Consider the following 27,188-nt stretch of genomic DNA (forward strand, 5'->3'; position numbering starts at 1 on the left):
CCTTCGGGCCTTATGTACAAAACCAGCATGCTCTCTGGATCCAGAAAGGGAGAGTCAGAAGAGCATCAACTTATGACCAATAAGAGAAAACACTGAGTGGTCATGTCTTTTCGTCATCGGATACATTTATAATATCTTAATGACTTTATATTTGTGCAGGGCACTCTACTAGATAATGGGGACATCAAGGTAAGCCAAAGTCCCTGCCTTCATGGAATTTCTATTAAACAAATGTAATTAAAATTACCATACATACTACGAAGGGAAAGAACAAAGATGCTGTAAGAGAGAATCATAGGACAGAGCTAATAATTTTGGTTTAGATGGACACGGAATATTCTGAGGATATAATATCAAGGCTGAGGCCTGAAGGATGAGTTCGATTTAGCCAAAGAGCAAGGGCAAAGTATTTCAGGAAGAAGAAGTAATATGTGTAAAGGCTTCCACTTTAATCAGTCAATATTTTTTAAGCATATACTAAATATATAATGCTTTCCAAAGAGCAATATAGGGAAATATAACACAGTCTTCCCTTAGGGAGATCAGACATAAATCATCTTGATTACATCGGAATGCTCAGGATCCTAGACCAAACACTGCAGTCTGGGTGGATTAAACAACAGAAATGTGTTTTCTCACAGTTTTGGAGGCTAGAAGTCCATGATCAAGGTGCTAGCCACTTCGGTTTCTGGTGAGAGCTTTCCTCACAACTTGTAGATGGCCACTTTCTTGCTATTTGCCTCATGTGGCCTTCCTTCCACCCTCTGAGGTTTGTAGCATGGGCCCTGTGAATTAAACTGACAAAAGACAGATTAACAGAATTTTTAAAACAAGAGTTTAAAAACAAGAGGTGGTTAGGACTTGGGGCTTATCTGCTGTCTTAGCAAACAGCAATCAATTTGTGGAGAAGTGACAAAATAGAGGGGAAAAGTTTTGGCCTCTGGGGTGGTAAGTTATGGAAAGGTAAATATATGGGGAAACTAATGGAAGAAAAGGGTTATTTCGGCAAGTTTGTTTGTGCAGACCCAAATCAGTGCCAACTCCTTGTCTCTAGTGATAATGGTTGTTTTCCTCCTGCTGGTACAGGAGAAGGGTGAGGAAGCACCTTCACAAAAGGAAATTTACGTCCTGCTTTTAGGCAGATAGTGGGAAAGCAAAGAGCTCTTTTTGTGTTTGCTGCTTCCTCATTGATTTCAGGTCAAAATAATCCTTATGCCAAAGTGACGTATTCTGTCTGGTCCCCTTCGTGGGAATGTAGAGTATAAACAGGGAGATAAGACAAAACTGAATAAGGAGGCAGGGACTAGACCTTGGAAGGCCTTATAAGAGAAGTTAGGGGCGCTTGGGTGGCTCCGTTGGTTAAGTGTCTGACTCTTGATTTTGGCTCCGGTCATGTTCTCAGTGTCAGGGGATCAAGCCCCTTGTCAGTGGGGTTCTGTGCTGGACATGCAGCCTGCTTAAGACTCTTTATCTTCTTCTCCCTCTGCCCCTCCCCACTTGTGCACTCACTCATGCTCTCTCTCTCAAAAAAAAAGAGTAGTGAACAGGTTTGAGCAATATCGTGAGAGCAATGGGAAATCCTGAGTTGGGTGGGAAGATTTAGGAGGGAGTCCTAACATGATCAGACTTGGTTTTGAGGACAGGTAAGACTAGAGACAGGACGAGACATGAAGGTACATCCAGGGTAAAATTTAGTAGGGCTTTTGTCATTAGGTGCTAGGGTCAAAGAGAGAGAGAGAGAGAGAGAGTGGTTTCAGGTTTGGGCAACAGAAAGGGTGCTAGTACCTTAAATTGGGGTAGGAATGCTTCAAGTATGAGGACGGGGGATGTCATTCTGACCAAGCCCTTGTGAGAGGTCCAGTTGACAGCTAGGCATTTGAATCTGGAATTCTAAGAAACAGTCTGGCTAGAGATAGAGATTTTAGAACAATTTTACTTTTTTTTTTTTTTTTAGAGGGAAATGGGGGCAGGGGACAGAGGGAGGACGGAGAGAGAGACTCTTAAGCAGGCTTCAAGTCCAGATTGGAGCCCGACTTGATCTCACAACCCTGAGATCATGACTGGAACCCAAATCAAGAGTCAGATTCTTAATCAACTGAGCTACCAAGGTGCCCCTGGAATAATTTTAGATGAAAGTGGAGGTGAAGAGAATGGATGGGTTTGCAAAGAAAGAAAGTGTAGGGTGAGGAGAAAGCCTAGAACGAGCCCCTGAACCATTCCAATGTTGGGGGCAGGGGGACAAAGGGAACTGATGAAAACAGAGCAGTAGAAGGAAAACTAGGAGACTGTGGTCAGAGATGCCAAAAGAAGGGGATGATTTGACCAAGATGGAGGAGGAAACACAGGGGTAAAAACCTCAAGATCAAGTAACAGAAGAATAAGACTGCAGCCTCAACAGGGACAAAAGAAGGGTACAGACAAGCGGTACTGAAGGCATTCAGAATGGTAAACTTGCTGGGGACCATATTTTAGTGCGACCTGCATCTTGGCACTGATATCAAGTCTAGCTTCTTGAGCAGTTCTCTAAAATCTGCCTCCAAATCTGACTGAACATGAAACAGACCAACAGGCAGGCTAAGGAGAAGAGCTAATTTACCATGTTTGGAATAATGCTTATTGCAACCCAGATCTGCTCACCAGCTAAACATATGTGGATAATGGATGACAGACAGCAGGACGCCCAAGTGGTTGCTGGATGGCAAGTTTAAGTAGGTCAATCAGGAACACAGAAGGAAGTAAAAATGCTTTAAAAGATCCCACCAAAGCACAACTTCAAACAATGTGGCCTTGCTGTGGATGAGCAGAAAACCACAATTGTTGTATTAGCCCAGTGAAGAACACTTAGAAAAGAGATGCTTTTTTGGGGGGGTAGGGGAGGAAGAAGGGGCGCATTAAGCAAATTCTAAGCTTTAGAGCCAGAACGCCAAGCATCACGGTCTCTTTATTTTTTTTTAAAGACTCTATTTATTTATTTATTTATTTATTTATTTATTATTTACAGCAAGAGAGATCACAAGTAAGCAGAGAGGCAGACAGAGAGCAAAGGGGAAGCAGGCTCCCCACTGAGCAGAGAGCCTGATGTGGGTATCGATCCCAGGACCCCGAGACCCTGAGACCCTGACCTGAGCCAAAGGCAGAGGCTTAACCCACTGAGCCACCCAGGCGACCCATCATGGTCTCTTTAAATGTTGACTCTAGATAAACATTTTCACACACCAAAAAGGTCATCATTATGTATGCTGTGTTTTAAGTTCCTACATTCAAGTTTACAAGAATCTCTTGCACAAGTACTTTTCATGCAGCATGTTGTGTCAAAAAGAGCTGTGTATGTGAAATGACCACAAGCTTAGCATGATCAATGTCATGTGACAATTTAAAATGCAAATACAACTTTAGTCTACTTTAAGAGAAGTCATCCAGATAGTAAAAGCAATAGTCTCATTGTTCTCTGCATTTATCAGAATAAATGTGGAGTGTTGCATTCAGTTCAAAGCATCACATTTTAAGGGCGGTATCTCTTTCTTTGCATTACCATTACTAGATTCTCATCTCCTATCTGGTAGGTTGTTTCCAAAGATGGTCCAGAAATCAATCGCTCAGGGGCACAAGCCTTTTGCAGCGTCACTTTGCTCTCCTCCCATCTAGAGGTGGAATCTATTTCTCTCCCTTGAATTCAGGTTGGCCCTGTGTCTTGCTTTAATCAACCAGAAGTGATGGGGTGTGACTTACATACCTAAGCGCAAGACAAGTTAATTTTCAAAAACCGTTTTCATCCACCAAACCCCAAAATTTCAGTGGTTCCCTGGCTCACACATTTTGGCGGGAGAGGGAATAGGAAAGAAATTTGCGAGAGCCTATGATGTGTGTTAGACATACCAACACACATCAATGCATTTAATTTTTAGTCTTTTTTTTTTTTTTTTTAAGACTAAGGAAATACAAGTTCAGAGATGTGACTTGCTTAAGGACCTAAAACTAGTTAGCGCCAGAGGTAAAATCCAAAATCAAGCCTCCGGATTTCCCAACACACCACAAACACACCTCCAGATCTCACAACACACAAATTTCTGCCTGCTTTCTGAGATTTTCAATGATATGGTCACCTAAGTAATTATTTTCCAGTTAATGCCTTAACTCTTATCAGACTGATCTGTTTCCCTTCACTTACCAGTTTTCTCTTCTAATTCTACCCATACCTTAGAGTCCAGTTTAAGTCTCCCTTTCTACCTCCATGAAACCTTCCTCATCTTAATTCCAATTTATTTCCCTCTCCTCTTAATTTTGACATCATTTATAATGGGCACCACATAACGCTGCACTCCGCTCCACTGCTTTTCCTTTAAAGAGACCGTAACGTCTCCAGTGTAGACAGCCCCGGATCCAAACTAAACCTTTGAAGCGTGGCAATCCCTCCAAATTTTCCTATTTCCCTTTGAGCTACGATAGGTACTTCTACAATGATAAATGAACTCAACTGAACAAATACTTCTTAAGGTCAGCCCCAAACTCTCGTGTTTTACCCTCTGCTTAACCCACCGCGCATCAACCGATCCACAGAGGTTGAGCGGCGAATGGAGACGATCAATAGTCCGGCCACGTAACGCTCCCCGCCAGCTACAGCAAGCCACGCCCATCCGGCGGGCCGCCCATTGGGCGTGGCCCAGCCTAGGGTGGCCGGTTGGGCGTGGCGTGCGTGACTGAAGGCGTGGCCGAGAGGAGAAAACTACGCTCTGGATCGGACTCGGTAGTCTCCGGGAAACCTCGACAGTTTCCGGCAACGGTCTCCTCCTCCGCCGACCGGCCTCGGGCGTTTCCGGCCTCCTTCGGGCTTTTCCGTCTAGCTCCCGCGCGGATCTCTCCACTTCGGGTATTTCCGTGTCCCGCTCGGAGGTACTCGGCAATCGCTCGGCCTCCCCCATCCCCCGGTAACGGTCGCTGGTGAGTTTAAATGAGCCGGGGCTGGCCGGGCCGGAGCCGCTACGGGGGGGGCCTGAGGCACTGCAGAAAGTGGGCCTGAGCCTCAAGGATGACGGTGCTGCAGGAACCCGTCCAGGTAATGATAACCCCGCTCGCTGAGGCTTGGCTCGCAGCCTCGGCCGGGAAGCCGAGTATGGCCACTCCGCGGCCTGCTGCGGCCTAGGCCCGGCTGCTTCTCCCGCCTCCCCTGCTGCCGGGTCCTGCCTGTCTTCTCGTCGGCTCCGAGGCCTCGCCCGCAGCCCGAGCCGTGTTACCTCAGGTCCCGCGTTGCTTCCGCCCGCGGTGTGAGCGCGGTTCGGCGGCAATGCAGCCTTCCCCGGGCGGGCCAGCGTCAGGCCAGCCCCTCCTGTCAGTCCAGGGGCCTGGTCCCGGCCGGGGTGAGAGACGAGGGACGGGGGGCGGGGGCCGGAGACTCGCCCCAGGTGCTCTCTCGCCCAGAAGATGATTGGGAGGCACCTTTGATCAGAGCTTGGGCCACCTTCGTAACGGTGGGGCAAGTTGGCGGGGGGTGTTTGGTTTTGTTTTTGTGCTCCGGGAGCGGGCGGAGGGACGATAGGATCGGTATTTTTGATCCCGATTTCTGTTTTGTAACAGACTTCCTAGCCCCGGTTGCTTTCCTTGGTCGGTGAATTCGCCCCCACCCCCCGACGGTGATCTGGGAAGAGAAAACTCCAAGGCCCAGTGCTGAGGGGCAAGCACCTCTACGGGGGGAAGGGTGGGGGGGCCGGAGGGGTGGCAGCGGCAACTCTAGGGGCTCTCCCCGTGACCTGTGATGGGAATCAGGAGTGTTTTATTGTGCATGTTGATAAGGCGTTCAGGAAATGAAAGACAAGGGTTTTTACATCCATTTCACTGTCCTTACGACACCAAGGTATGCTTTGACGCACAGTGCTCGGTTGGCATGGGAGAAACCCGATTGGATTTGAAGTGTGATGCAGTGCCAAGTCTTCCCCGCCCCCCCCCCCCCCCCCGCCATCTCAAGAAACTGAAATCTTTTGTCCCTTCCTGACGGACCAGGTCTGGGAGACTTTCAACTCACCGTAGGATCTTTGCCTCAATAGAAGAGTTGACCTCTACCAACTGCTGTCATTGAGTTATAGGCTCGCTTTACTTGGAAGTTACAAAGCAAATCGATTTTAGAAATTACTTCATATAACCCTTCATAGGCCTGTGATGTCAAATGATAAATATTTTAATGCGTCACCACTTCCATATTTCCTTAATTTTTCTCCCAGTTGGTTTCTTTTTTACATACAGCTCTTTACATAGAACAGCTATTAGTATTGGGATTCTGTCTTGGGAAGTTTACCTGTTTGTAAATTGTATCAATGCTTCCAATGCTATTTCTTGCCATCCAAATCCCTCTTACTGGTAGAGTCCCTTTTAAGATTTTTCTTTATTTTTTTTTTTTTGAGGCCTAATGTGAAATTAGTAGTTATCTGTACCTTCTTAAATGGATAAGCAGATCACTCAAGTTGTTTAATTTCTGTTTCATATTCTTGTAATTTTGTCTTATCTAATGTTACAGTTGCTTTCTCTGACCCCAGAAGGCTTCTCAAATGATAAACTAGTTTCATTCTTAGCCTATAAACATTATTTAATAACAATTTCAACTTGAACATAAACCTGGAAAAGAAAAGAAATGTGTAGCCTACGCCTATAGAGGACCCATCAGGTTTACTCTTTTTCCTTACTCATAGCAGTAATGCACTTCAGGATTTTTTAGGCTTAAAAGTCAAATATGTCGCCACCCCCCATACTACCTTTGTCCATTAGATTTGGGGACTGTGGTAAGAAGTTTTACAATATGGCTACGTGAGAATTTTGGTTGTAAATTTGTGGTAGAAGAATCCATTCAAGACCGGGTGGAGTAAACAACTTTAGCTTCAGTGATGAACAACTGATTAGGGATAGGGCTGAAAATGGGAAGAATTGGTAAGGAGAAAATAAAAATAGGACAAATAGAATTAAAAAGAAAAAAACTATGGTAAGTAATTGTACTTATAATGGAATGAAAGTTGGAAAATTGTTTAAGGCATCGTGAAATTACTAGGCATAGGAAAAAGTTGAGAGGAAAGATGAGCAACTGTTTTCTGTGTTTTTTTTTCTTTAAAGTTTTTTTCTTTACCATGGAATAGCCAATCTGATAAACCAACTAAGCCTAAATATTAGCTCCTCCTCCAAATTGTCTCTCATAGAAAAGCATTACTTTATATATGCATCTTTACAAACATCTCTCCTATTATGAGGCAGAAATTCTCAGTTATTTTTAATATAACTGCTTACGAAAGACACACTAGCCTAAATGACTTCAATCATTGTTAATTTGGATATTTATAAAATTCACCTGATGAAATTGATTTTAAAAAAGCAAAGACATTTTTAATGGATTTATCAATTATTCCTGGGGATAGAACTTCACAGAAGTGTTGGATGAAATTAAACAAGGCTTGTAAAAATCACCTTAATAAGCAGTATAGTAAATGGGTACTATACACATAGTATTGGTTCAAACAGATTATTTAGCTAGTAAAGGAATACTTTTGGCTTGGAATAAGATGTACAAGGACAGCATCCTTTTTTTTTTTTTTTTTCTTTAAGATTTATTTGAGAGGACGGAGGTCAGAGGGGGCAGACTTCATGCAGAGCTTGGAGCCTGACATAGGGCTTGATCCCACCACCCTGAGATCACAACCTGACCTGAAACCAAGCCTCAGATGCCTGACTATGCCACCCAGGCGCCCCTACAGTTAAAGCATTCTAACATGGATTCAAAGGGTTCCATATTTCAAATAACTTAAAATTGAAGGTGTTGTAGTCAGGAAAATTATGTTAGATGACCCCTCCCCCCACCAAAATGGCTTTGTTGATATCTAAGATAGATGTGAATAGTTTTAGTGAAATTATTCTGTTCAATGGAACTAGAAAAAAATTTCTAAATATTTTATGATTTTTAAAATATATATGTGTAACTAAATTGATAATAGACATTTGACTATTTGGTCTTTATTCAAAAGACTTATATACTTGAGTTTGCTGAACTCATTTGTTTATGAAATTTTCTTTTAGAAAATAGATTGCCTTATATTTAGGTACAGTGTAATATCTTGAAGACGGTGCTGTATAGTTGTGAACTGAGAGAATCAGCTTTGGGGAGTGGGGGTGAAGGAGGAGATCATTGCAATATATGATAACTTAATTCCTTTACGGACTAGTGTCCTAATGTAGCCCTTTTTATGCTTATGACCTGTAGAGAAAGCATTAGACAAATAATCACAAATTAATAATCTGTGAAAAGGGCACTATAAAGAGGGTGTTAGGAGAGAGAGACCTAAAAGGGGGGATTGACCTACACCCAGGTGTCCGGTTTGCAACTGAACCACCAAAAGAGGTACTGCAAAACAGCAAAAGTTAAGAAGCCGTCTCGGGGCAAAAATCAAATTGGAAAGAATGTTACGCACCAGTTATGTACCAAGCACAGAAGAATATAAAAGACATTTAAAAATCTCTCTAAAAATGGTGTCAGGAAAGTCCTTTTTGAGCAAATAACATTGAAGCTGAGATCTGAAGGTTGAGAAGAAAACAGTAATTTGAAGAGCATTACAGGAAGAGTAAAAGGGACTTTGCACATGCCCTAGACATAGCAGAACTTGGCGTTGAAATAATTGAAAGGAGGCCAGTGTGGCTGGAGTTGCATATTAATGGGGGGCGGCATTATAAAGAGTTCACTTTTCATTCTAAGTATATGGGGGTTCCTTGAAAGATTTTCAGAAGAGGATTGACTTGATCTGATGTAGATGTTAGATCTCTTGGTTACTATATATAAAATGTAATGAGAGGAAGGAGGCAAGAGTAAAAACAGTCTTAGGATGAAAATAACAGACTGAGTGGTAGTAGTGGAGTAGAAAAAAGGTTGATATTCATGAGCTGTTTGGAGGTAGAACCAAGGAGATGTGCAAATTGATTGAATGGGAGAGGATGGGGATCAAGAACATCTGCCTGGATTTCATCTGGGTGGTACTGTTTAATAAAGGAAGAATCCTTTGAGAGGGAGACAAATCGGAAGAAGGACAATCTGCTCTGAACAAAATAAGTTAAGAGATGTTTGTGAAGCCAACCAGTGGAAACGTGGAGACATAACCTCTGATCTTTTGAGGGGTCTAGTCCTATTGGGAAGATAAGAATGTTTAGCAGGAACAATTGGATAATGTTATAAGTCAAAATGTATTTGATTGCACAGATACTAATAAATTCAGGAAATAGATCCTTTTAGACTGGAAAAATAGGAATGGTTGTTTGATGAAGTAGAACTTAAAGCTTTAGAAGATAGGAAGGGTTTGAATTGGTAAAGAAGAGAAAGAGTGTTTTTGGCATGGAATAGCATGAGCAAAAGCCCAAATTTGAGAATGGTGTTTAGGAACCAAAAACAAAACAAAACAAAACGGTAAAATATCATAGCCTTGGTTAGAACGGGAATTGAGAGTAGGAAGACGAGGTTTTGCTAGCCAGGGAGAATCAGATTTCACAGGACTTAACCCAGGTTGAGGGGTTTAAGGTATTGGTAATAAATAGCCATTGAAGGTTTTGAACAGAAGGATTTGTAATGAAAGCACTGCTTTGGGAAGGTTAATCTGGTACTGTTGGGAAGAAGGGACAAGATAAGAGTTAGACATATAGGCTAGTAAAATAATCCAATTACATGGTAATGTACACCAGGGTTTCTCATTCTTGGCATTATTGATGTTTGGGGCAAGCTAACTCTTCGTTGTGGGGAACTCTGTCGGATGTATTGTGGAGTGTCGTGCAACATCCCTGGCCTCTACCAACTAGGTGCCCCCTTTATTTGTGACTACCAAACACCGTCCCCTGCCAGGCATTACTAAATATCCCTTAGGGGGGCAAAATCACCCAGATGGAGAACCACTGATATAGACCTAAGCTAAATTAGAGTTCTAGAAATTAGATCGTAATGTATAACAGGAAAATTCCACAGTGATTTTTTATCCCCCTTACACCTTCTTATCTTGTCCAAAGCTTTTATTATCCATTTTTTATGGTCCAAAAAACGACAGCTATTTTCTTTTGACAAAAACAAGAATAAAACAGAGTAATTTATATGGTCATATTTAAGTCTGAATTAGTTGTACAATTTATAGAGGTTTGTTTACATTTTAAATAATAGTACATGTTTAAGAAGAGCAAGCAAGGAGGGAACTTTGCCATTTCATTTTACGTTGATTCATCTTTTAAATTATTGCAACCTAGGACTAACCCATTCATTTAATCATTAGGAAATCTCTTTTTAAAAGAAAAAAAATTTTTTTTTTTTGAGGATAGGGACTGTGTTGCTCTGTTTTTCTTCATAACTTTAGTAGCATTTCATCCCTCTGGCTTTAATGTGTAGAACTTCTGAGGTGAGGCACTGAATAATATACTTTTAGGGGCAAGTCCCTACCAACAGTTGAGCAGTATATAACTAGCCAAGGAGCAAATCTTAGCCCTGCTCTTTATAAGCTACCAGTCTGTAGTACCTTAGAAAATAGTCCATTTCCCTCCCAAAGAGATACCATCGCTGAGGATCTCTGAGGTGCCTGAGCAGAGTAGTGATGGAAGCTGTTTGTGGGGCTTTCCAAGCTGCAGTATGTCTGGGGTATATGAGAGTTTGAGTTGGCTGCTTTTACTATCGCCTTCTGACCCTCCTAAGAATTAATTGGTAATAAAGGAATGATGTTCTTCTGAACAAAGCTTGCTTTAAAAAAAAAAAAAAAAAAAGATTTTATTTATTTATTTATTTGACAGAGATCACAAGTAGGTGGAGAGGCAGGTGGCGGGAGAGGCAGCTGAGCAGGGAGCCCGATGCAGGGCTCGACCCCAAGACCCTGAGATCATGACCTCAGCCAAAAGCAGAGAGGCCCAACCCACTGAGCCACCCAGGTGCCCCAAAGCTTGATTGCTATATCAGAAATGGATAGGACCTTTGATTATAATACTTTTTCATTTCTTTAATTTTAATAGGACAGGAACAAATTCAAAGTTCTAGGACTTTATGGCCATTGTATATAAATGTGTCACATCTTCCTGGTGATCTGTAGTACTAAGTTAGCTGCTGAATCATTTTGGGGTCTTTTGTGGCTTATATGTTAACAGAATAAACAATTGTGGCAGATATGCTGGGAGATATTCTAATAATGGAAACTGTAGATGTATTGAATTTGTTTATATTGGGAGACAGGAAAGGATAAGGTTTTAAGTGTCTTCTATGTGCTAAGAACACCAAATCTGTATCGTCATTTAATCCATGTCCAAGAAATAGAACTCTATTTTCCAGATGAGAAAATTGAGGCTGAAAAAAGTTAAATAATTCCCCTAAAGTCACACTCTTGGAAGTGCTGGCCCACAGACCTCCAAAATTAAATCCTGGGTATAGTCTTTCTATTCAGTGGGTTCTTTTCTTTACAACAAAATTAAACAAGTAGATTCTTAGGAAGTCCCTGTATTTTATAAAGGAGTATTAGGTGATAACTATTCTCATTACAAAAGAGTAATTTTGTGTGCCACAGAGTTTCTTTAAGTGGAGATTTCCAGGGATCCTTAACTATCGGACATACTGTTGACTCTTAAGCAAAGCGGGGAGTTAGGGGCACTGACCCCCATGCAGTTAAAAATTAGTGTAACTTTTGACTCCTCAAACGCTTAACTACTAATAGATTGCTGTTGCCTGGAAGTCTTGCCAATAACATGAACAGTCAATTAACACATATTTTATTCATGTGTTATATGCTGTATTATAATAAACGTAGAGGAAAGAAAATGCTATTTAAAAATCATAAGGGAGAGAAGGTACATTTACGGTAGTATGTATCAAAAAAGATCCACATGTAATTGAACCTGTGTAGTTCAAACACATGTTGTCCAAGGGTCAGTCACATAATAATACCGAGAAACTTAAGCCTAAGACTAACCTAACATGCTAAGAGTGGGAGGGCTAGCAGAAATCAAAGATCAGCTTGTTATTCATTCAACATATATTAAGCCTTTGCTTACGAAGTACATAACAGATGCTGGGAATCTAATAATGAGCAAAACCAAATGTAGTACCTAGCTTTCTGAAGTTTGTATTATCGTGAGGAAGACATTACTCAACTACTCTCCTCCTGTAGTATTACAAAGGAAAGGTACTTGATGCTGTTCGAGTGTGTAATAAGGATACCTGACCTCATCAGAGGTCCCCCCAAAAAGCATTACCTGAGAAAGAAGTCCAAAGAATGAATCAAATCCACACAAATCAAGTTTGTGTGGAGGAAAAAAGGAACGTACCAGGTAGAGTGAACTATGTGTGTATTTAAAGGACCTGTGGCAGGAAGCTAACCTGGTAAGTTTGAGGAGTTGAAAGAAAGTTGTCCTGACACAAAGCACAAAAGAGAACATGATACAAAGTGAACTGGTGAGGTAAACATGGACTATACTACCCTCCCTGGTTTTGTGCTTTAGATTTTTATTATTAAGGACAAGGAGAAGCTGGTGAAAGATCTCAAGTAAAGGGATAATATGATGAGATCTGATTTGTGAAAAGCTCATAGAAAGAGAATGGATCATAGGGTGGAACAGAATTCAGAATTCAGAGAAGTCAATTAAGATACTAATCCAGGGGGGGAAATGATCTGCCTTAGAAAGTAAATGTTTTTCGAGTTTCTTCGTTTCATATTTATTGTAGTTACCTAACTTAAATGAGTATCATTTTGAAAGATACCTATATGCATGGTTCCGGAAGCTTAGGTCACGTGTGGTCTGGTGAAACACCACAGGGACAGATACAATTTTATGTGGGTTTAGAATTCAGCCAAGTACTGTACTAGGTTTATCTCAGAGATATTGTTTTTATCCTATTTTACAGATGATTAAAATGAAGCTCTCGGTCATCTTGGTTATTAGTAAGTGTTAGAGAGTTAGGGTTAGGGTTCATCTGCTGTGAGTTGGTAGTTGGGAGAATATATTAAACATTCAAGAAATTATTGAGTCAAATTAGATTTGAACACCCTTTAACCTGTTTTCTGAATGACTTTTTTTTTGCATTATTCTTAATGCAAATGTTGAAATTCTCTCAGGAAAACACTCATAGTTTATCACATTACTTTTTATTTATGTCTTTTCTGTGTCATAGTACAGAGGGTCAGATAGCAGAAATTTTGTAGTCTAGTTGACCTACTGTTACGTGCACTCCTTCCCAGCATCACACATTTTTGTTCTAAGGTTCATCTTCCTAACTGTTTGATAAAGGAACAAAAACAAAGGGTTACTTGGCTGGTTCAGTCGGTAGAGCATGTGACTCTTGATCTGGGGATGTGAGTTTAAACCTCATATTGTGTGTAGAGACTACTTAAATAAATAAACTTCAAACAAAACAAAAGCACAGTGGCCACAATGACAGTGACCAAATAGGGTCCTGTGTAATAATGCCTGGGTTATTCATAATTTTGAATTCATAATTCAAAATAAATAATTTATGTTGGGCAGAGATTTGAAAATCCAGTATATTAGCTTTCTACAGCCCACCTGAAGAATTTGATTCTCTCAAGTTGGTTGTCTTTTATTTGTTTTGGCTTTTTTCAAAGATTTATTTATTTGAGAGGGAGAGAGAATGAGTGAGCACGGGGTGGGCATATTGAGTAAGATGACAAGACAAATGATCTGGTAGTATGAAGGGAAGTATATGGCATGATCTAGGTTGCTATTAACCAGAAAAATCTTAATATCTTTCAGGTATTAATAAATTGCTTCCTTAAGAAATTTCGTTGCCCCCAAATCTGATCTATTCCCCCTTTGTCAGACTAACTGGTATTTCCTCATTAGATTTTTGATCCTTGCTTTTTAATGTTTAGGTTGTTGTGTCAAGGAAGGGACAGCTAGATGTTATTTTGTATTGTTTTGTATTGTCAACATTAATGTTCCCTTTTATTTATATTAGTAAAAGCTAATTATATTAAGATCCCTTACCTTGTATTTTAACTCCAGATTAGATTTCTAAAAATTTGTAGTTCAGTAAGTGGAAAATAGATTCAGAGTTCCAAAACAAATACTCATTCTATAAACATTTATTGAGCATGCACTATGTTTAAAGGCAGTTATCTAGGATAACGAGGGAAATAACAAGTTAGGTTGTATAATCAAGAGATTATAGGAAAAATAGTATCTGGCTTTTTTTTCCTCAAGAAGCTGCAACCTAGTTAAGTAATATAATCAAATCTAATCAATAGTCTGATCATTTATTTATTTTTTGAAGGAAAGCATGCATGTGCACATGAGCGGGTGGGGTGGGGGAAGGCAAAAGGACAGGGAGAGAGAATTTTAAGCAGGCTCTCCCAGTGCGAGGCTCGATCTCACAACCCTGAGATCATGACCAGAGCCAAAATCAAGAGTCAGATGCTTTACATCTGACTTTACTGGCTTTACTGAGCCACACAGGCACTCACAGCCTGATATTTTTAAAAGCATAAACAAAATTGTCTAGGACCTCAAAGGATTGAGTAATTAATATTGCAAGGAATAGATCAGTAAAGGCAGAGGAACATGTAAGCTGAATTTTGAAGAAAGGATGACTAAAATTTCAGGAGATAGAGAAGTTAAAGGATAACCCAAGTAGGCAAAGACTATAGTATGAAAATATAGTGACTGTTCAGTGACTGATGGAGGCTTTTTCTGGTTCTAAACCACAGGCAGCTTTGGTGAGATGTGAGAACAGAGCTGAAAAAGGGACATTAAAGCCAGATGGGATTTGAATAGTTTCCTAAGGAGTTTGTACTTTATTCTGTAGATATTTTGTAAACTTTGTGGAGCTATCCAAGAAGAATCATTAGAAGGTTTTGATCAGGGAGGAAAACATGATGATGATGATGATGATGGCACAACTGAAATGTATTGGGTAATTACTAGGTATGTGCTAGGAAACATTATGTACTTTACTGGACTCTTACATTTTAAATGAAGAGACTAGGACTTGAGACATTGTTACTTGCCCAAGACACCGAACTGTTAAGTCGTGGAACATGGATTTAAACCCAGGCCTTTCACTGTCATCTTCTGTTTAGCATTGATGATGTTTATGTTTGAGGAATGTAATTCTGGGACAGGGTGGATTACCTTACAGCTTGTAGGCAGGAAGACCATTTAGGAGGCCGAGTTTAAAGGGAAGAAGGTTGTTATGGAATAGAACCAGAAATGTGGGGATAGATTCTAGATACGATTCTTTAGGTGCAGTTCTGTAAGTGATTGTTAGACAGTAGACCATTTGAACCATTTAAATACGTAATATACCCAAACTGATTTACCAGTACATTCATTATTTCATGTATACTTACCAAGCCTCTGTGACCTTATGTGGTAAAAGATGTTTTGAGTTTCAAACAAGGAGAACCTCTCCTAATCCTGGCAGCAGCAGTGTTCCTCCAGGCCCTAGTACTGTAGTAGTCTCCTATATGCAAAAGACAAAGTACTTTTTTAGGTCAGTAACTTGTCTCTTCTCCTTTCTTTCAAAATCTAAATTCAATCCTACAAATATTTATTGCAACCTGTTATGAATCAGGATCTAATACTGTGTCCCTTTAGCTAGACCAGTGATACTTAATGAACCAAAATATCTGTGAACACCTAACGCTGTACACAGATTTTCCTGTATATATATATTTGTACATGTGCTTTTTTTCTGGAAAGAAGGGCCATAGCTTCTACAAGTTTTCACAAAAGAGTGTGCTGTAAAAGGACAGGGAACTACTTATTTAGAAGAGTAAAAGAATGATTCTGAGGGGCACCTAGGTGGCTCAGTTGGTTAAGTGTCTGCCTTTGGCTCTGGTCATGATTCCAGGGTCCTGGGATTGAGCCCCACATTGGGCTCTCTGCTCAGTGGGGAGCCTGTTTCTCCCTCGCCCCTTGCCCCCGTTCATGTTCTCTTGTGCGATCTCTCTCTCTCAAATAAAATCTTAAAAAAAAAAAAAGATTCTGAGATCTGAATGCTTAACAATGAAATGGTTTAAAAATAAAGGCATCTAATCTCCGTCCCAGCTTCCAGGGATTGTGATGCAGTGGATTTGAGGTAGAGTAGGGGTGTTGGGATCATCAGGCTTTGGGATAACAAATATCTTTAGTATGGAGTTTTTAAGTATCTGAAAATTCCTGGATTTCTCTTCTCTCTCTCTCTCTCTTTTTTTTTTTTTTTAAAGATTTTATTTATTTATTTGAGAGAGAGTGAGAGAGAGCATGAAAGGGAAGAGGGTCAGAGGGAGAAGCAGACTCCCCACTGAGCTGGGAGCCTGATGTGGGACTTACTCCCCGGACTCCAGGATCATGACCTGAGCCAAAGGCAGTTACTGAGCCACCCAGGCACCTGTCTAGGTTTTCTCTTATTTAAATTAAGTAAGTCATATTTTTTGTGTATACTGTTGGAATCATCCTGTAGGTTATGCCAACTATTTCTGAAGATATCAGGGTGTGGGGGGAGAGCAAGATGGTACATTTTAGACCAAAGGGGGATTTCTTTGTAGCCCAACTAATTTGGGTGGATTGTGAAAAGAGATGGTATTGTGATTCATTTCTATTTGTATGTAGGATGTTTTATTAGGTGTAAGAAATGAATTGGGGCCACGAAAGAACATGAAGTCCTGCAAACAAGAGGCTTTGGAATTTGAGTAATTCAGGCCTTTCTTTTAAAGCTAAGGGATAAGGCCTAAAGGATTAGAAATTATTTTATTTATAACATCTCAAATTAACATTAGATGAGACAATCTCTTTGGCTTTGGGGAGTCTGTTGAGGAGGGATGTTTTTCATTGGAATAAGCCTTTTTTAGATCAGTCCTTTTCAAACTTTAATATGCATATAAATGTTAAAATGCTGATTCTCATTTAGTAGGTGGGGTCTGAGATACCGCACTCCCAGAAAACTCTCAGAAGGTACTAATGTTGCTACTGCAAGGACCACACTTGGAATAGCAGTTTTAGATAGTTCTTGAAGTAGTAGGAAATGACTGGATTAAGAACACTAACATTAGGGATGCCCGGGTGGCTCAGTAGTTAAGTGTCTACCTTTGTCTCAGGTCATGATCCCAGAGTACTGGGATCGAGCCCTGCATGGGGCTGCTTGCTCAGCGGGAGGCCTGCTTCTCCCATTCCCACGCCCGTTGCCTGTGTTCCCTCTCTCCGTGTGTCTTTCTCTGTCAAATAAATAAAGTCTTTAAAAAAAAAAAATTTATTCATTTAAAAAAAAAAAACACTAACATTAGAGGGATAAAAATGCTCTCTGGGTTAGTATAGATGATTAAAAATTAAATTTAAATTCCTTCCTTCCTTTCCCTTGTGTCTGTCTGGAGGTGGCCAAATTAGAACATCTCTGAGACTTTAAAAAATTTAGACCGTATAGACAGTAAGTTTTAAACAGGAGGATCTAGAAACCCCAAATGAAAGTCATTTACCATTTTTTCTTGAGGAAATAGAAAAATACACCCTTGGGCTAAATAAGTCATCAATTACTATGAGGATTTTAATATAAAAAATTATAATTAATAATACCCATAGAAATGTTATTAAACATTTGCTTATTCATTCAAATATTTGAGCTTTTACTATATCCAAGGCATATTAATCACTTGTTATAATGTAATCTAGTTTTACTGTTACTGTTAGCTAGTGGTCTTCATTAGGTAATCCCATCTTGCTGGTTTTATTGTAGGTCCGTTAAATTATTCAATAAATTATGAGCTGGTATACATGCTAGAAATAAAAAATGCTGTTGTATCATGATCAGTATTGTAAGATATCTCCGTTTATAAGTTTATGAATTTTTAAAAATTAATTGATGACTTTTATATCTTGTGATACACTACAAATTAAAAGAAACCCAGAAAAGTCAAAAGAAACTCCTGTGGTTTAGTGCTCCTAAAAATGCTAGGCAAAACATAAACATATATAAACACATAATTTATATATACATAATTTATATGACAGACTAAAAATTAGTGTTATATGACACATGGGAACTTAAAAGAAACCTCTCTGGTTTAGTGCTTCCAAAAATGCTGGATAAAATAGTAAAGAAAGGTAAATCACCCAACAGAAAAATGTATGACACATAAACAGGCATTTGCCAGAAGACCAATAAACACGAAATAAATTGGGACGCCTGGGTGGCTCAGCTGGTTAAGCGGCTGCCTCCAGCTCAGGTCATGATCCCAGCATCCTGGGATCGAGTCCCACATCGGGCTCCTTGCTCAGCTGGGAGCCTGCTTCTCCCTCTGCCTCTGCCTACCACTCTGTCTGCTTGTGCTCACTCTCTCTCCTGTCTCTGACAAATAAATAAATAAAATCTTTAAAAAAAAAAAACATGAAATAAATTACCAGTGAACACAGCCTTATTTTAATATTCAGAGAAATGTTAATTAAAGGGACAAGATAAACATTTTATATCTATCAGACTAGTAAAAACTAAAAATTTAGGGGCACCTGGTTGGCTCAGTCACTAGAGCATGTGACTCTTGATTTCAGGTCATGAGTCCGAGCCACACATTAGGTGCAGAAATTACTAAAAGTATATAAATAAATAAACTTAAAAGTTTTTTTGATTGTATGTAGCGTAGACAAGGATGTGAAATAATGGGAACTCATTCATTTTTGGTAAGAGTGTAAATTAAACCAACAATTTGGAAATAATTTTCATAACCTATTAAAGATGGAACATGTATATGAACATAAACTCAGCAGCCCCGTAATTTCATTCTTAAATATATATCCTAATTAGAAGAGATTCTTAAACAGATACCCCAAGAAACAAATACAAGAATGTTCTATGCAGCATTATTATAACCAGGGGGAAAAACCAACTAGAAATAACCCAAATGTTCATATGTCATAAATAGATAAAATACATTTTGGTATATATACAATGGAAATATTATTTATCCAGCAATCAAAATGAATGAACTCCAGCTACACAGATTAAGAATGAATTTTTAAAGTGTAATACTGGATTACAAAAGCAAATCATAGCAGAATATATACAATATGATTGTACTTATATTTATTTAAAATTCAAAAACAGAAAACCTAAATGTTGTGTTGCTTAAAGATGATACATGCATATGTATACAAATTGTAAAGAAAACGTAAAGATTAACAAAATTCAGGGTGGTGGTTTTAGAAAGAGGTTATGTAACTGATGAGCACAGAGAAAGAGGGCTTCAAGTATATTGATAATATTTTATTTCTTAAGCTAGATAGTGAGTGCATGGGTCTAAATATTTTCATTTGTTATTAAAATATTCTTTTGATATATACTTTATAGATATGTTTCCTAACTCTAAAAAAGAAAAATACAGGGTGTCTGGGTGGCTCAATCTGTTAAGCACTCTGACTCTTGATTTCAACTCAGGTCATGATCTCAGGGTCTTTGGGATAAAGCCCCCATCAGTCTCCCTGCTCAGCATGGAGTCTGCTTGAAATTCTCTCTCTTTCTCTCTCTTTCTCAAAATAAATAAAATCTTTTATAAAGTAAAATAATAGAAGAATATATTCAAATAGATTAAAGGTTATTCCTATAACAACTCTGCTTATATGCTAATATATTATTTTCCTAATAATATTTTCCTAATATATTTCTAATATGCTTCCTTGAGTGGATTAGAACAGGATAGCATTAAAGGTAATAGGTGAGGAAGTTTTTGTAGAGGATGACATACATTTCATGTATATCATGAAAAATTGTTTAAACCACTGTTGTAAGTTTAGAGCAGTATAGTTTAGTGGTGCGGGCAGACCTATAAACAATAACTATAACAAAATATGAGTGCTTCACTAGAAGACATATGTTTACCAAGAAAATAGCTAGGAATCAGCCAGGAAACCTTTATGAAATAGATATTAATTTAGCTGGGTCTTTAGGGATGAGCAATTTGTAAAAGGAGGTAGGTGAGGGAGCCCACATTCCTCTCTGGGGGGAAAGGAAGTACAAAGGCACAGAGGCCTAAATGTCCACGGAGAGTTGAATGAGTAAATTCAGGTATGTTAGGAGCCATACTATGAAGAGCCTTTTCTAGGAAACTATGGAGTTTGCATGATGGGCATTGAGTTTTATTACTTAAACGAAGGTTGTTGACTGGTTTGCTGTTATATGCAAGGCTCTGCTAGGACTTATTTTGAAATTCTGTATGTTTATATATTTATGTTTTTTTCCCTCTACTTCCAGGCTGCTATATGGCAAGCTCTAAACCACTATGCTTACCGAGATGCAGTTTTCCTTGCAGAACGACTGTATGCTGAAGGTTTGTAATTTCTTCATCTCTATAGAACCATAAGTGAATAAAATATATGGAATTCTGTCATTTCTTAGGACATATAAGATTCTGGTGATCACTTTTATTTTTCCTTTATGATTGGCACTAATTCATAAGAACTTCTGAAAGTATCTTACATGATACTTTTAATCACTGTAGAGTTGTTCCAGGTTTTACACTATGGCGTACTTAATCATTTTCCAATCTTTAGATACGTTTTTCCAGGTTTTTTCTTAGAAAAGTCTGTATCCTGTGGCTAAGAGCAAGAGTTTAGTCTGTAGCCTTGGTACAAACCCTTAACCCTGTCACTTAAATATGAAGTTGTATACCTTGGGCAAGTTACTCAGTGTCTGAGTATTTCAGATTTTTTCATCTAGCAAATAAAGATAGTAATAATTGCTTCTTAACATTGAAGAATGAAATGAGATAATGTATTTAAAGCATTTGGGACAGCCTTCTGGCATGGTAATAAATGTTTAGTAAACATCTGGTAATATATGTTTTGTTTCTGTCACTAATTATTGTAATTCTCTTTTTAAGATGCTAATATAGATAATTAGGTACAGCTTTTTGTTCTTTTAAGTCCTTTCTTTGTGTTATATATTCTAGAATAGAATTTACAACTTAAACAGTGTGATCAATTCTACAACAAATTACTTTTTGCCCAATAATAATAATTTGGGGTGTTACCAACAGCATAAGGTTTCCTTCATAATCCTGTAAATATCAGAATTGATCAATTTAATATACTTTTGCTTACTTGAGAATTGTGGGGTATTTTGTCTTGCATTTTTATTACTATAAGGGATCCTGGATATTTTCTCAGGTGTTTGTTTTAAATTTATTCCTATTTCTGTGAGCTATGTCTTTATTATATAGTTGCCCCAGATTGTTGCTTTTTAATGTTAATTTGGTTGGTTTTTATTATTTTAATATTTAAGATTTTTACATAGTTGAACTCACTAGCTTTGTCATTTACACTTTATCCTATTGCTTTAGTAGCTGGAAAATTGCCATCTTTCTACCACTACAGTGAATGTATGGTTATTGGTGCTTTAAAAAAATTTAAAGAATTTATCATGGTATTGTTAAACATTTATTCAATATTACATATTAAGCAATGTCTTTTTCCCTCCCACATGGTATTTTACTTGGTTTTATATTAAATTTTAAAATAACATTTTTTTCTATCTCCAGAATTTCTCTCCTCTTCCATTTATTACCTATCTTTAACCCAATATCATACCATTTTTAGTTAACACTTTATATTGTATTTCAATATTTCATAAGGCCTATCTCCCATCAATTTTTTCTTTCCAATTTGTTCTCTGATAAGTCTTTGCCCTTTTTTATCCTTCATTTTTCTATGTGTATCTTATTATTGCTTTGAAATTTCACAAAGATTTTGATCAGTCCTGACCTGTAACCATATAATTCTGTAAATTAATTTAAGAAGTATTGACATCTTATTATAGATTAGCTTTCCCAATCAGAAACAGTGCTGCCTTCTTTTTACTCAGGTGTGTTTGCTTAACTCAATTTTTCTACTTTTTGTGACATTCCCATTGGATTACTTGCCAAGAAGTTTAATTTTTTTATGGTTATAGATGAGCTTTATTTTTATGTATTTTGTGTGTTCTTGTATGAATTGCTAGTGGAACCTTTCTACTCAGTTGTATGATTTTACTGTAGTAATCAGTCCTTAGTAACCAAACTGTAAGCATAAGAAGGTAGATATTAGGGGTTTGCCAGGCATGTGTCACAAGAAAGCACAAGGGATAAGAACATTACGAACATAAGCAAGATCTGGAACCAGGAAACAGAAACTGTATAGGAGAGTTAACCCAGAAGGGGATTAGTAAATAAGATACAGAGAAGTGCCAGCAGTCCCAGTGAGGCTGAATTGGGAAATGTATGTGAATAACATGGGAGCAGAAGACCATGAGCCAGTTGTAAAATTCTTCCATTAATGAAGCATAATGTCCTGAATTTCGTAGCTGAGAGTTATGAGAAGGTATGTACTCAGGAGCAGGGAATATCACAAACAGGCAAAGAGTAATGCTTGCAAATAGTTTTAAGAAGCAAAGAGGAGGGGCACCTGGGTGGCTTAGTCGGTTAAGCATCTATCTGCCTTCAGCTTAGGTCATGGTCCTGGGGTCCTGGGATCAAGCCCTGTATTATCATCAGCCTCCCTGCTCAGCAGGGAATCTGGTTCTCCCTCTCCTTTTCTCCTCCCCCCCACGGCCCCCGCTCATGCTTGCTTTCTCTCTCTCTCAAATCAATAAGTAAAATCTTTAAAAAAAACAAAAACGAAGAGGAAACCTTACCCTAACTTTGATATAAGTGATTTATGAGGGAAATAACATCTCTTTGAGAGTGCTGTCAGGTCCTTCAAGGGAGAACAGATGTTCAGAGAGGACAGTGGGGAACATCTGTGCAACAGGAGTCTGAGATCCCAATTAAAAGATTTAGAAGAGTGGGAGGCTTAAAAGATAATGCAATAGATTACCCTACTCTGCTCAATTATATAAAAGCAAGGTTTATCATGCATAACCTACTTACGTTATATTTTCATTGATACATGCACAGCCCTCATGTTTTGCTGTCTTACACTTTCTTTTTTGATTTTGTTTATTAAAGGATTGGCAGTTTCTAGTTTATTATAGTTCTGCTTCAAAAGATTGTGAATTGTGGTTTCAAATTAAGATGATTAGATTTTCCCATAGAATTGAGGCAGGATTCCAGATGAATCTGCATAAAGCTGTTCAATTCGCTTTCTATGTTTGATACAGCACTTGACACTTGGAAAGTTGCTCAGTAAGTCTTAGTGTCTCTCAATATACAGTTGACCCTTGAATAACATGGATTTGAACTGTGTGTAGGTCTTCTTATATGCAAATTTACTCAGGACTGTACTGTAAATGCATTTTCTTTTCCTTATGTTTTTTGTTTGTTTGTTTTGTTTTTGTTTTTGTCTCTCTTAAGCGGGGGCAGGGAGGAAGGGGAGGGGAGAGAGAGAGAAAATCTCAAGCAGGCTCCATACCCAAGCCCAGAGCCCAATGTGGGACTTGATCCCACAACCCTGAGATCATGACCTGAGCCTAAATCAAGAGTCAGACATTTAACTGACTGAGCCACCCGGGCACCCCACCCTTCTGAATACCCTTCTTAATAGCTTTTTCTTATCTCTTCATCTTTATTGTAGGAGTACAGTATATAACATACAGAATATGTATTAATCGACTGTTTATGTTATCAGTAAGGCTTCTGGTCAGCGGTAGGCTTTTAGTAGTTAAGTTTTGGGGGAGTCAAAAGTTACTTGCGGATTTTTGACTGCAGGATAGGTGCTCCTAACCCCCTCATTGTTTGGGAGTTAACTGTAGAGCCTAATCACTTAACTCCAGTTTCTGTGAGGGAAGATTTTAGAATTTAAGTGCAACAGGAGCAGATACTATCCTCATTCAAAAATAATGACAAGCATAACTTCTACCACTTATTGATTTCTTACTATGTACTAGGTTCTCTACATAATATTAATTCCTTATTTAATCTTCAATAATTCTATAAAGTCGACATTGTTATCGCCATTTTAGAAATGAAGAAACTGAGACCAGTGTTCACAGGCAATAAGTAGTAAATCTTTCTGATTCCATTTTATGAAGGGTAGCAAATACATGCCACTCTGATTTATGGTAGACATCACTAATCTATCATACTACTTATTCCCATTGAACCTTGGAATTGTCATTGATGTGGTGTTGCTGGCTGACAGTATTAGTTGATTAGAGTTGGTATTCTAGATGTAACCTGATTGCCCTTTTGCTCACTGGCCTCCCGTGCCACTAGTGGTAGCTGCTGTGTTTTAGGTAAAGGGCATGGGGCTAAAGAAGTAGATGGATAGGAACCTCTGAAAGCCAAATTCTTGAGTTTCACTAGTTCCTTGTCATACATTTTTGTTTGCATAGTTAGTCCACCTAAGACCGTGGTATAAGCAAAGTGGTGTAAGAAAGAATGTCAACTCATATGTTCATTAGCCTCTTGATCTCAAGTAAGAAGTTATTCTAAGCCTAATTTTCCTCATCTTTAAAACAGGAAAAGAAATATCTATTTAACAAGATAGTTTTCAGCACTAATTCTAATCTGCTATGGTTTCTGGTACGTAGGAAGTCCTTGACAAGTTCCTGTCCCCTAGCATACTCTAATACAGTGGCTTTTAAGATTTTTTTTTTACTCATCTTATATAGGATGCCCTCTGATATTTTTCTATTTGAGTGTTTTTTGTTGTTGTTTTAATGCAGGTTGATATCCTCTAAATTGATTTCACAATCCACAGTGAATTGAGACTTGCTGTTTGGAAAAACTGTCCTAATCTTATCATCTTCCCCCCATATCCCCTTTTGCCATTGTAAGCACCTATTTTTCCTTCCTGCTGCCAATGCCTGATCTCCTTGACCAGGGTTTTTCTCCATTGCTAATTGATTAACTGTGGGACAGAATATAGATTCAGCTTTTCCCCTTGTCCTAATAGACAGCATGTAGTATTTCTAAAATTTTCTAAGGTTTTAAATTGTAATTATATATATATTTATCTGTTGGGAATGAAGAGAAATGGGTGGTTAGGAAAAAATAGAAACAGTCTTAGACTATATAGGTAAAGAATACATTAATACGATTAATATGATAGGTCCTTGGAGAGAGATGAGTTATTTGTGTTCAGAAAACAAACCAGATACAAGTTTTGTGTGCATTTTGTTTTATAAGGAAATGCCCAAGATCTCTGGGGAAGAATGAAAAATTGCTTCTATGAGACCATATAGGACTGATGATTGTAACTGATGTAAAGCAAGGAAAAAGTAGCTAAAGACCTTGTGTCAAGGTTCCCTGTGTTCCCTCAGTTATTTTGAGGGTCCTCTTGAAAACTTGGAAATCTAGTATTCTATCTTGATGTAGAGTTTGCATCCTCTACTATAAAATGTTTATTTTTAAGTATGAAAACATTTTATATTACCATAAAATTGTTCACCAGTTTCTCCCTGTTTTAATGAGTAATGGACCAGATGTAGAAATTGCACTGGGTATATTGATTTCAGTAAATTGGGCTCAGTCGAAGAGAGGTGAACCAGAGTAAAAGGTTCAGCATCTGTTTCGTTTCTCTTAGCTATGATACTGAGAGCCTAAACTCACAGAAATATGTGACTACAAATGGCAACATTTTTTAAAAAATTATTTGCCAATTTATGTTAAGGTCATCATTGAGGGGAAATGTCCAGAATGCTACTAATGATGTGGCATAATGTTTCATTTTTAGGTCATTATTGGAAAATTTAATATATATATCTAGTCTAAAAATTCAGGTCATTTTGTTCTATGGTGGGGGCGGAGTGGGGTTGGAGCTCCAAAAGGATGTCTGGCCCATTGCCCTAAACTTTTACTGTCATTGTTAAATGCCTGCCGGTGAAAAAGATGATGCTGTTTGATTGTCATAGCTTTTATTTTTATAATGTGTTAGTGATTAAGACTCAACTCTTTCCAACAACCTTTTTTAATTCAAAATTCAACTGTTTTATTGCATTATCTTAGCTGTTCCACACAACATCACACACACCAAACTCAGTGCATGCAAAGCTGGATTTATGTTACCACGCTAATCTAAGACATCTCTTCTAAAAAAGCTTCCTGACTGGTTTTCCCATATTTACTCTTGCCTGCCTCTTCCCTTTCCACTTCCCAAATCAACCCATTCTCTTCATGTTTCTTCTTAAAATGCTTTAGAGGTGTCTAGTTGCTAGAAGGATTTATCCCTATAGACAGCTTGCAAAGCCCCTGCACAGTCTGGCCATCTGCTTTCTCATTATGTATGGCCACTTCCTCCTCCCTGTCAACCCAACTCTAAAGAGCCTTTCTGAAATTTCCTCCACTCCTCTCACCTGTGGTATATTTACTCTGAGCATGATTTCAAAGTATCTTAAACCATTATTAACCCTATCATATACAATAAATATAAAACCAGTTAGTATTGAAATTTAGGATATAAACAACTGTAGAGAAAATAAAAAGTGAGAACAGTATTAAAATACTGAAGTTGTATATGTAAATGAGGTATTCAACAAAAGAAATTACTCTAAAGGATGGAGTGAATCATGTAGCATCTGAAAAGCACAACACCCAGGCAATTGAAATCTTTCAGCCAAAGAAAAGTTAGTAATTAAATGGAATTATTTGAGCTTGTGGCTCAGTGCCATGTATGTATAACCAACATTACTATCAAATGACTATTCAGGTACTGTAAATGTAGGAGAAAGCAAATGGTAATAATAGCACATATACCTCTTTATGTATCAGGTGCTATCCTCAGTACTGTCCTTTGATTAACTCATTTGCTCCTAGAGGAACCCATAGAGATCAATGTCTCTTATGTCCTTATTTTGCAGATGAAAAAATTGAGGGACAGAGACGTTAACTTGCCATAAGTCATGAAGCTAGTAAGTGGTAGTGCTGGAATCTGACCCTAAGCTGTTTAGCTCTGGAGTCCATAGTTCTGATGCATGTGCTGTACTGCCCATCCTTGATTTAAGAACTTAAAAGATAATCAAGATGAAACGTGTGTCACATATCATAGATGATTTCACAGTTCTATGCCCTCTGAATACTCACTCACAATGTCCAGTTCATGACAAGGCAGCAAGCAGAGTACTCTAACCTCTAAGCAGTTCTCTGTGATAATCATAGACTTTATCAAGGCTAGAGAACCTTCACCTCAGACTTCTAAGTCTTGCCAAAACTGGTCCACTTTGGATAAAGGCTGCTCATTCACGTTGTAAGTCAACATCCAGAAGAGGTGTCTTAACTGATTTGAAAGCTGTGAGGGACTGACTCACCTTCCTATTTGATGGAAATGTA

The 27,188-nt window shown here is 38.5% G+C and overlaps 2 protein-coding genes across 7 annotated transcripts in view; one reads left to right on the plus strand and one right to left on the minus strand.

Moving 5' to 3' along the window:
- Positions 1-5,467, minus strand: part of MYL4 (myosin light chain 4) — a 29,044-nt gene extending 23,577 nt beyond the window's left edge. Inside the window, exon 1 of one of the 2 annotated variants that reach the window (XM_059380790.1) lies at positions 5,232-5,467. Coding sequence is in view for 1 of the 2 variants with exons in the window: in XM_059380789.1 (XP_059236772.1) it covers positions 4,537-4,919 (383 nt within the window). In the remaining variant the exon portion in view is untranslated. Of the gene's footprint in view, positions 1-4,536; positions 5,009-5,231 lie in introns of those variants that run through there. The other variant, XM_059380789.1, reaches the window with a different exon arrangement.
- The window catches only part of CDC27 (cell division cycle 27), a 71,164-nt gene continuing 48,939 nt past the window's right edge, over positions 4,964-27,188 (plus strand). For all 5 annotated transcript variants that reach the window (XM_059380783.1, XM_059380784.1, XM_059380786.1 and 2 more), the window contains exons 1-2: positions 4,964-5,053; positions 20,201-20,276. In XM_059380783.1, coding sequence (XP_059236766.1) covers positions 5,027-5,053; positions 20,201-20,276 — 103 coding nt within the window. In that variant the 5' untranslated portion in view covers positions 4,964-5,026. The remainder of the gene's footprint in view (positions 5,054-20,200; positions 20,277-27,188) is intronic.

The sequence above is a fragment of the Mustela nigripes genome, chromosome 16 (assembly GCF_022355385.1).
Source record: "Mustela nigripes isolate SB6536 chromosome 16, MUSNIG.SB6536, whole genome shotgun sequence".
NCBI classification, from domain to species: domain Eukaryota; kingdom Metazoa; phylum Chordata; class Mammalia; order Carnivora; family Mustelidae; genus Mustela; species Mustela nigripes.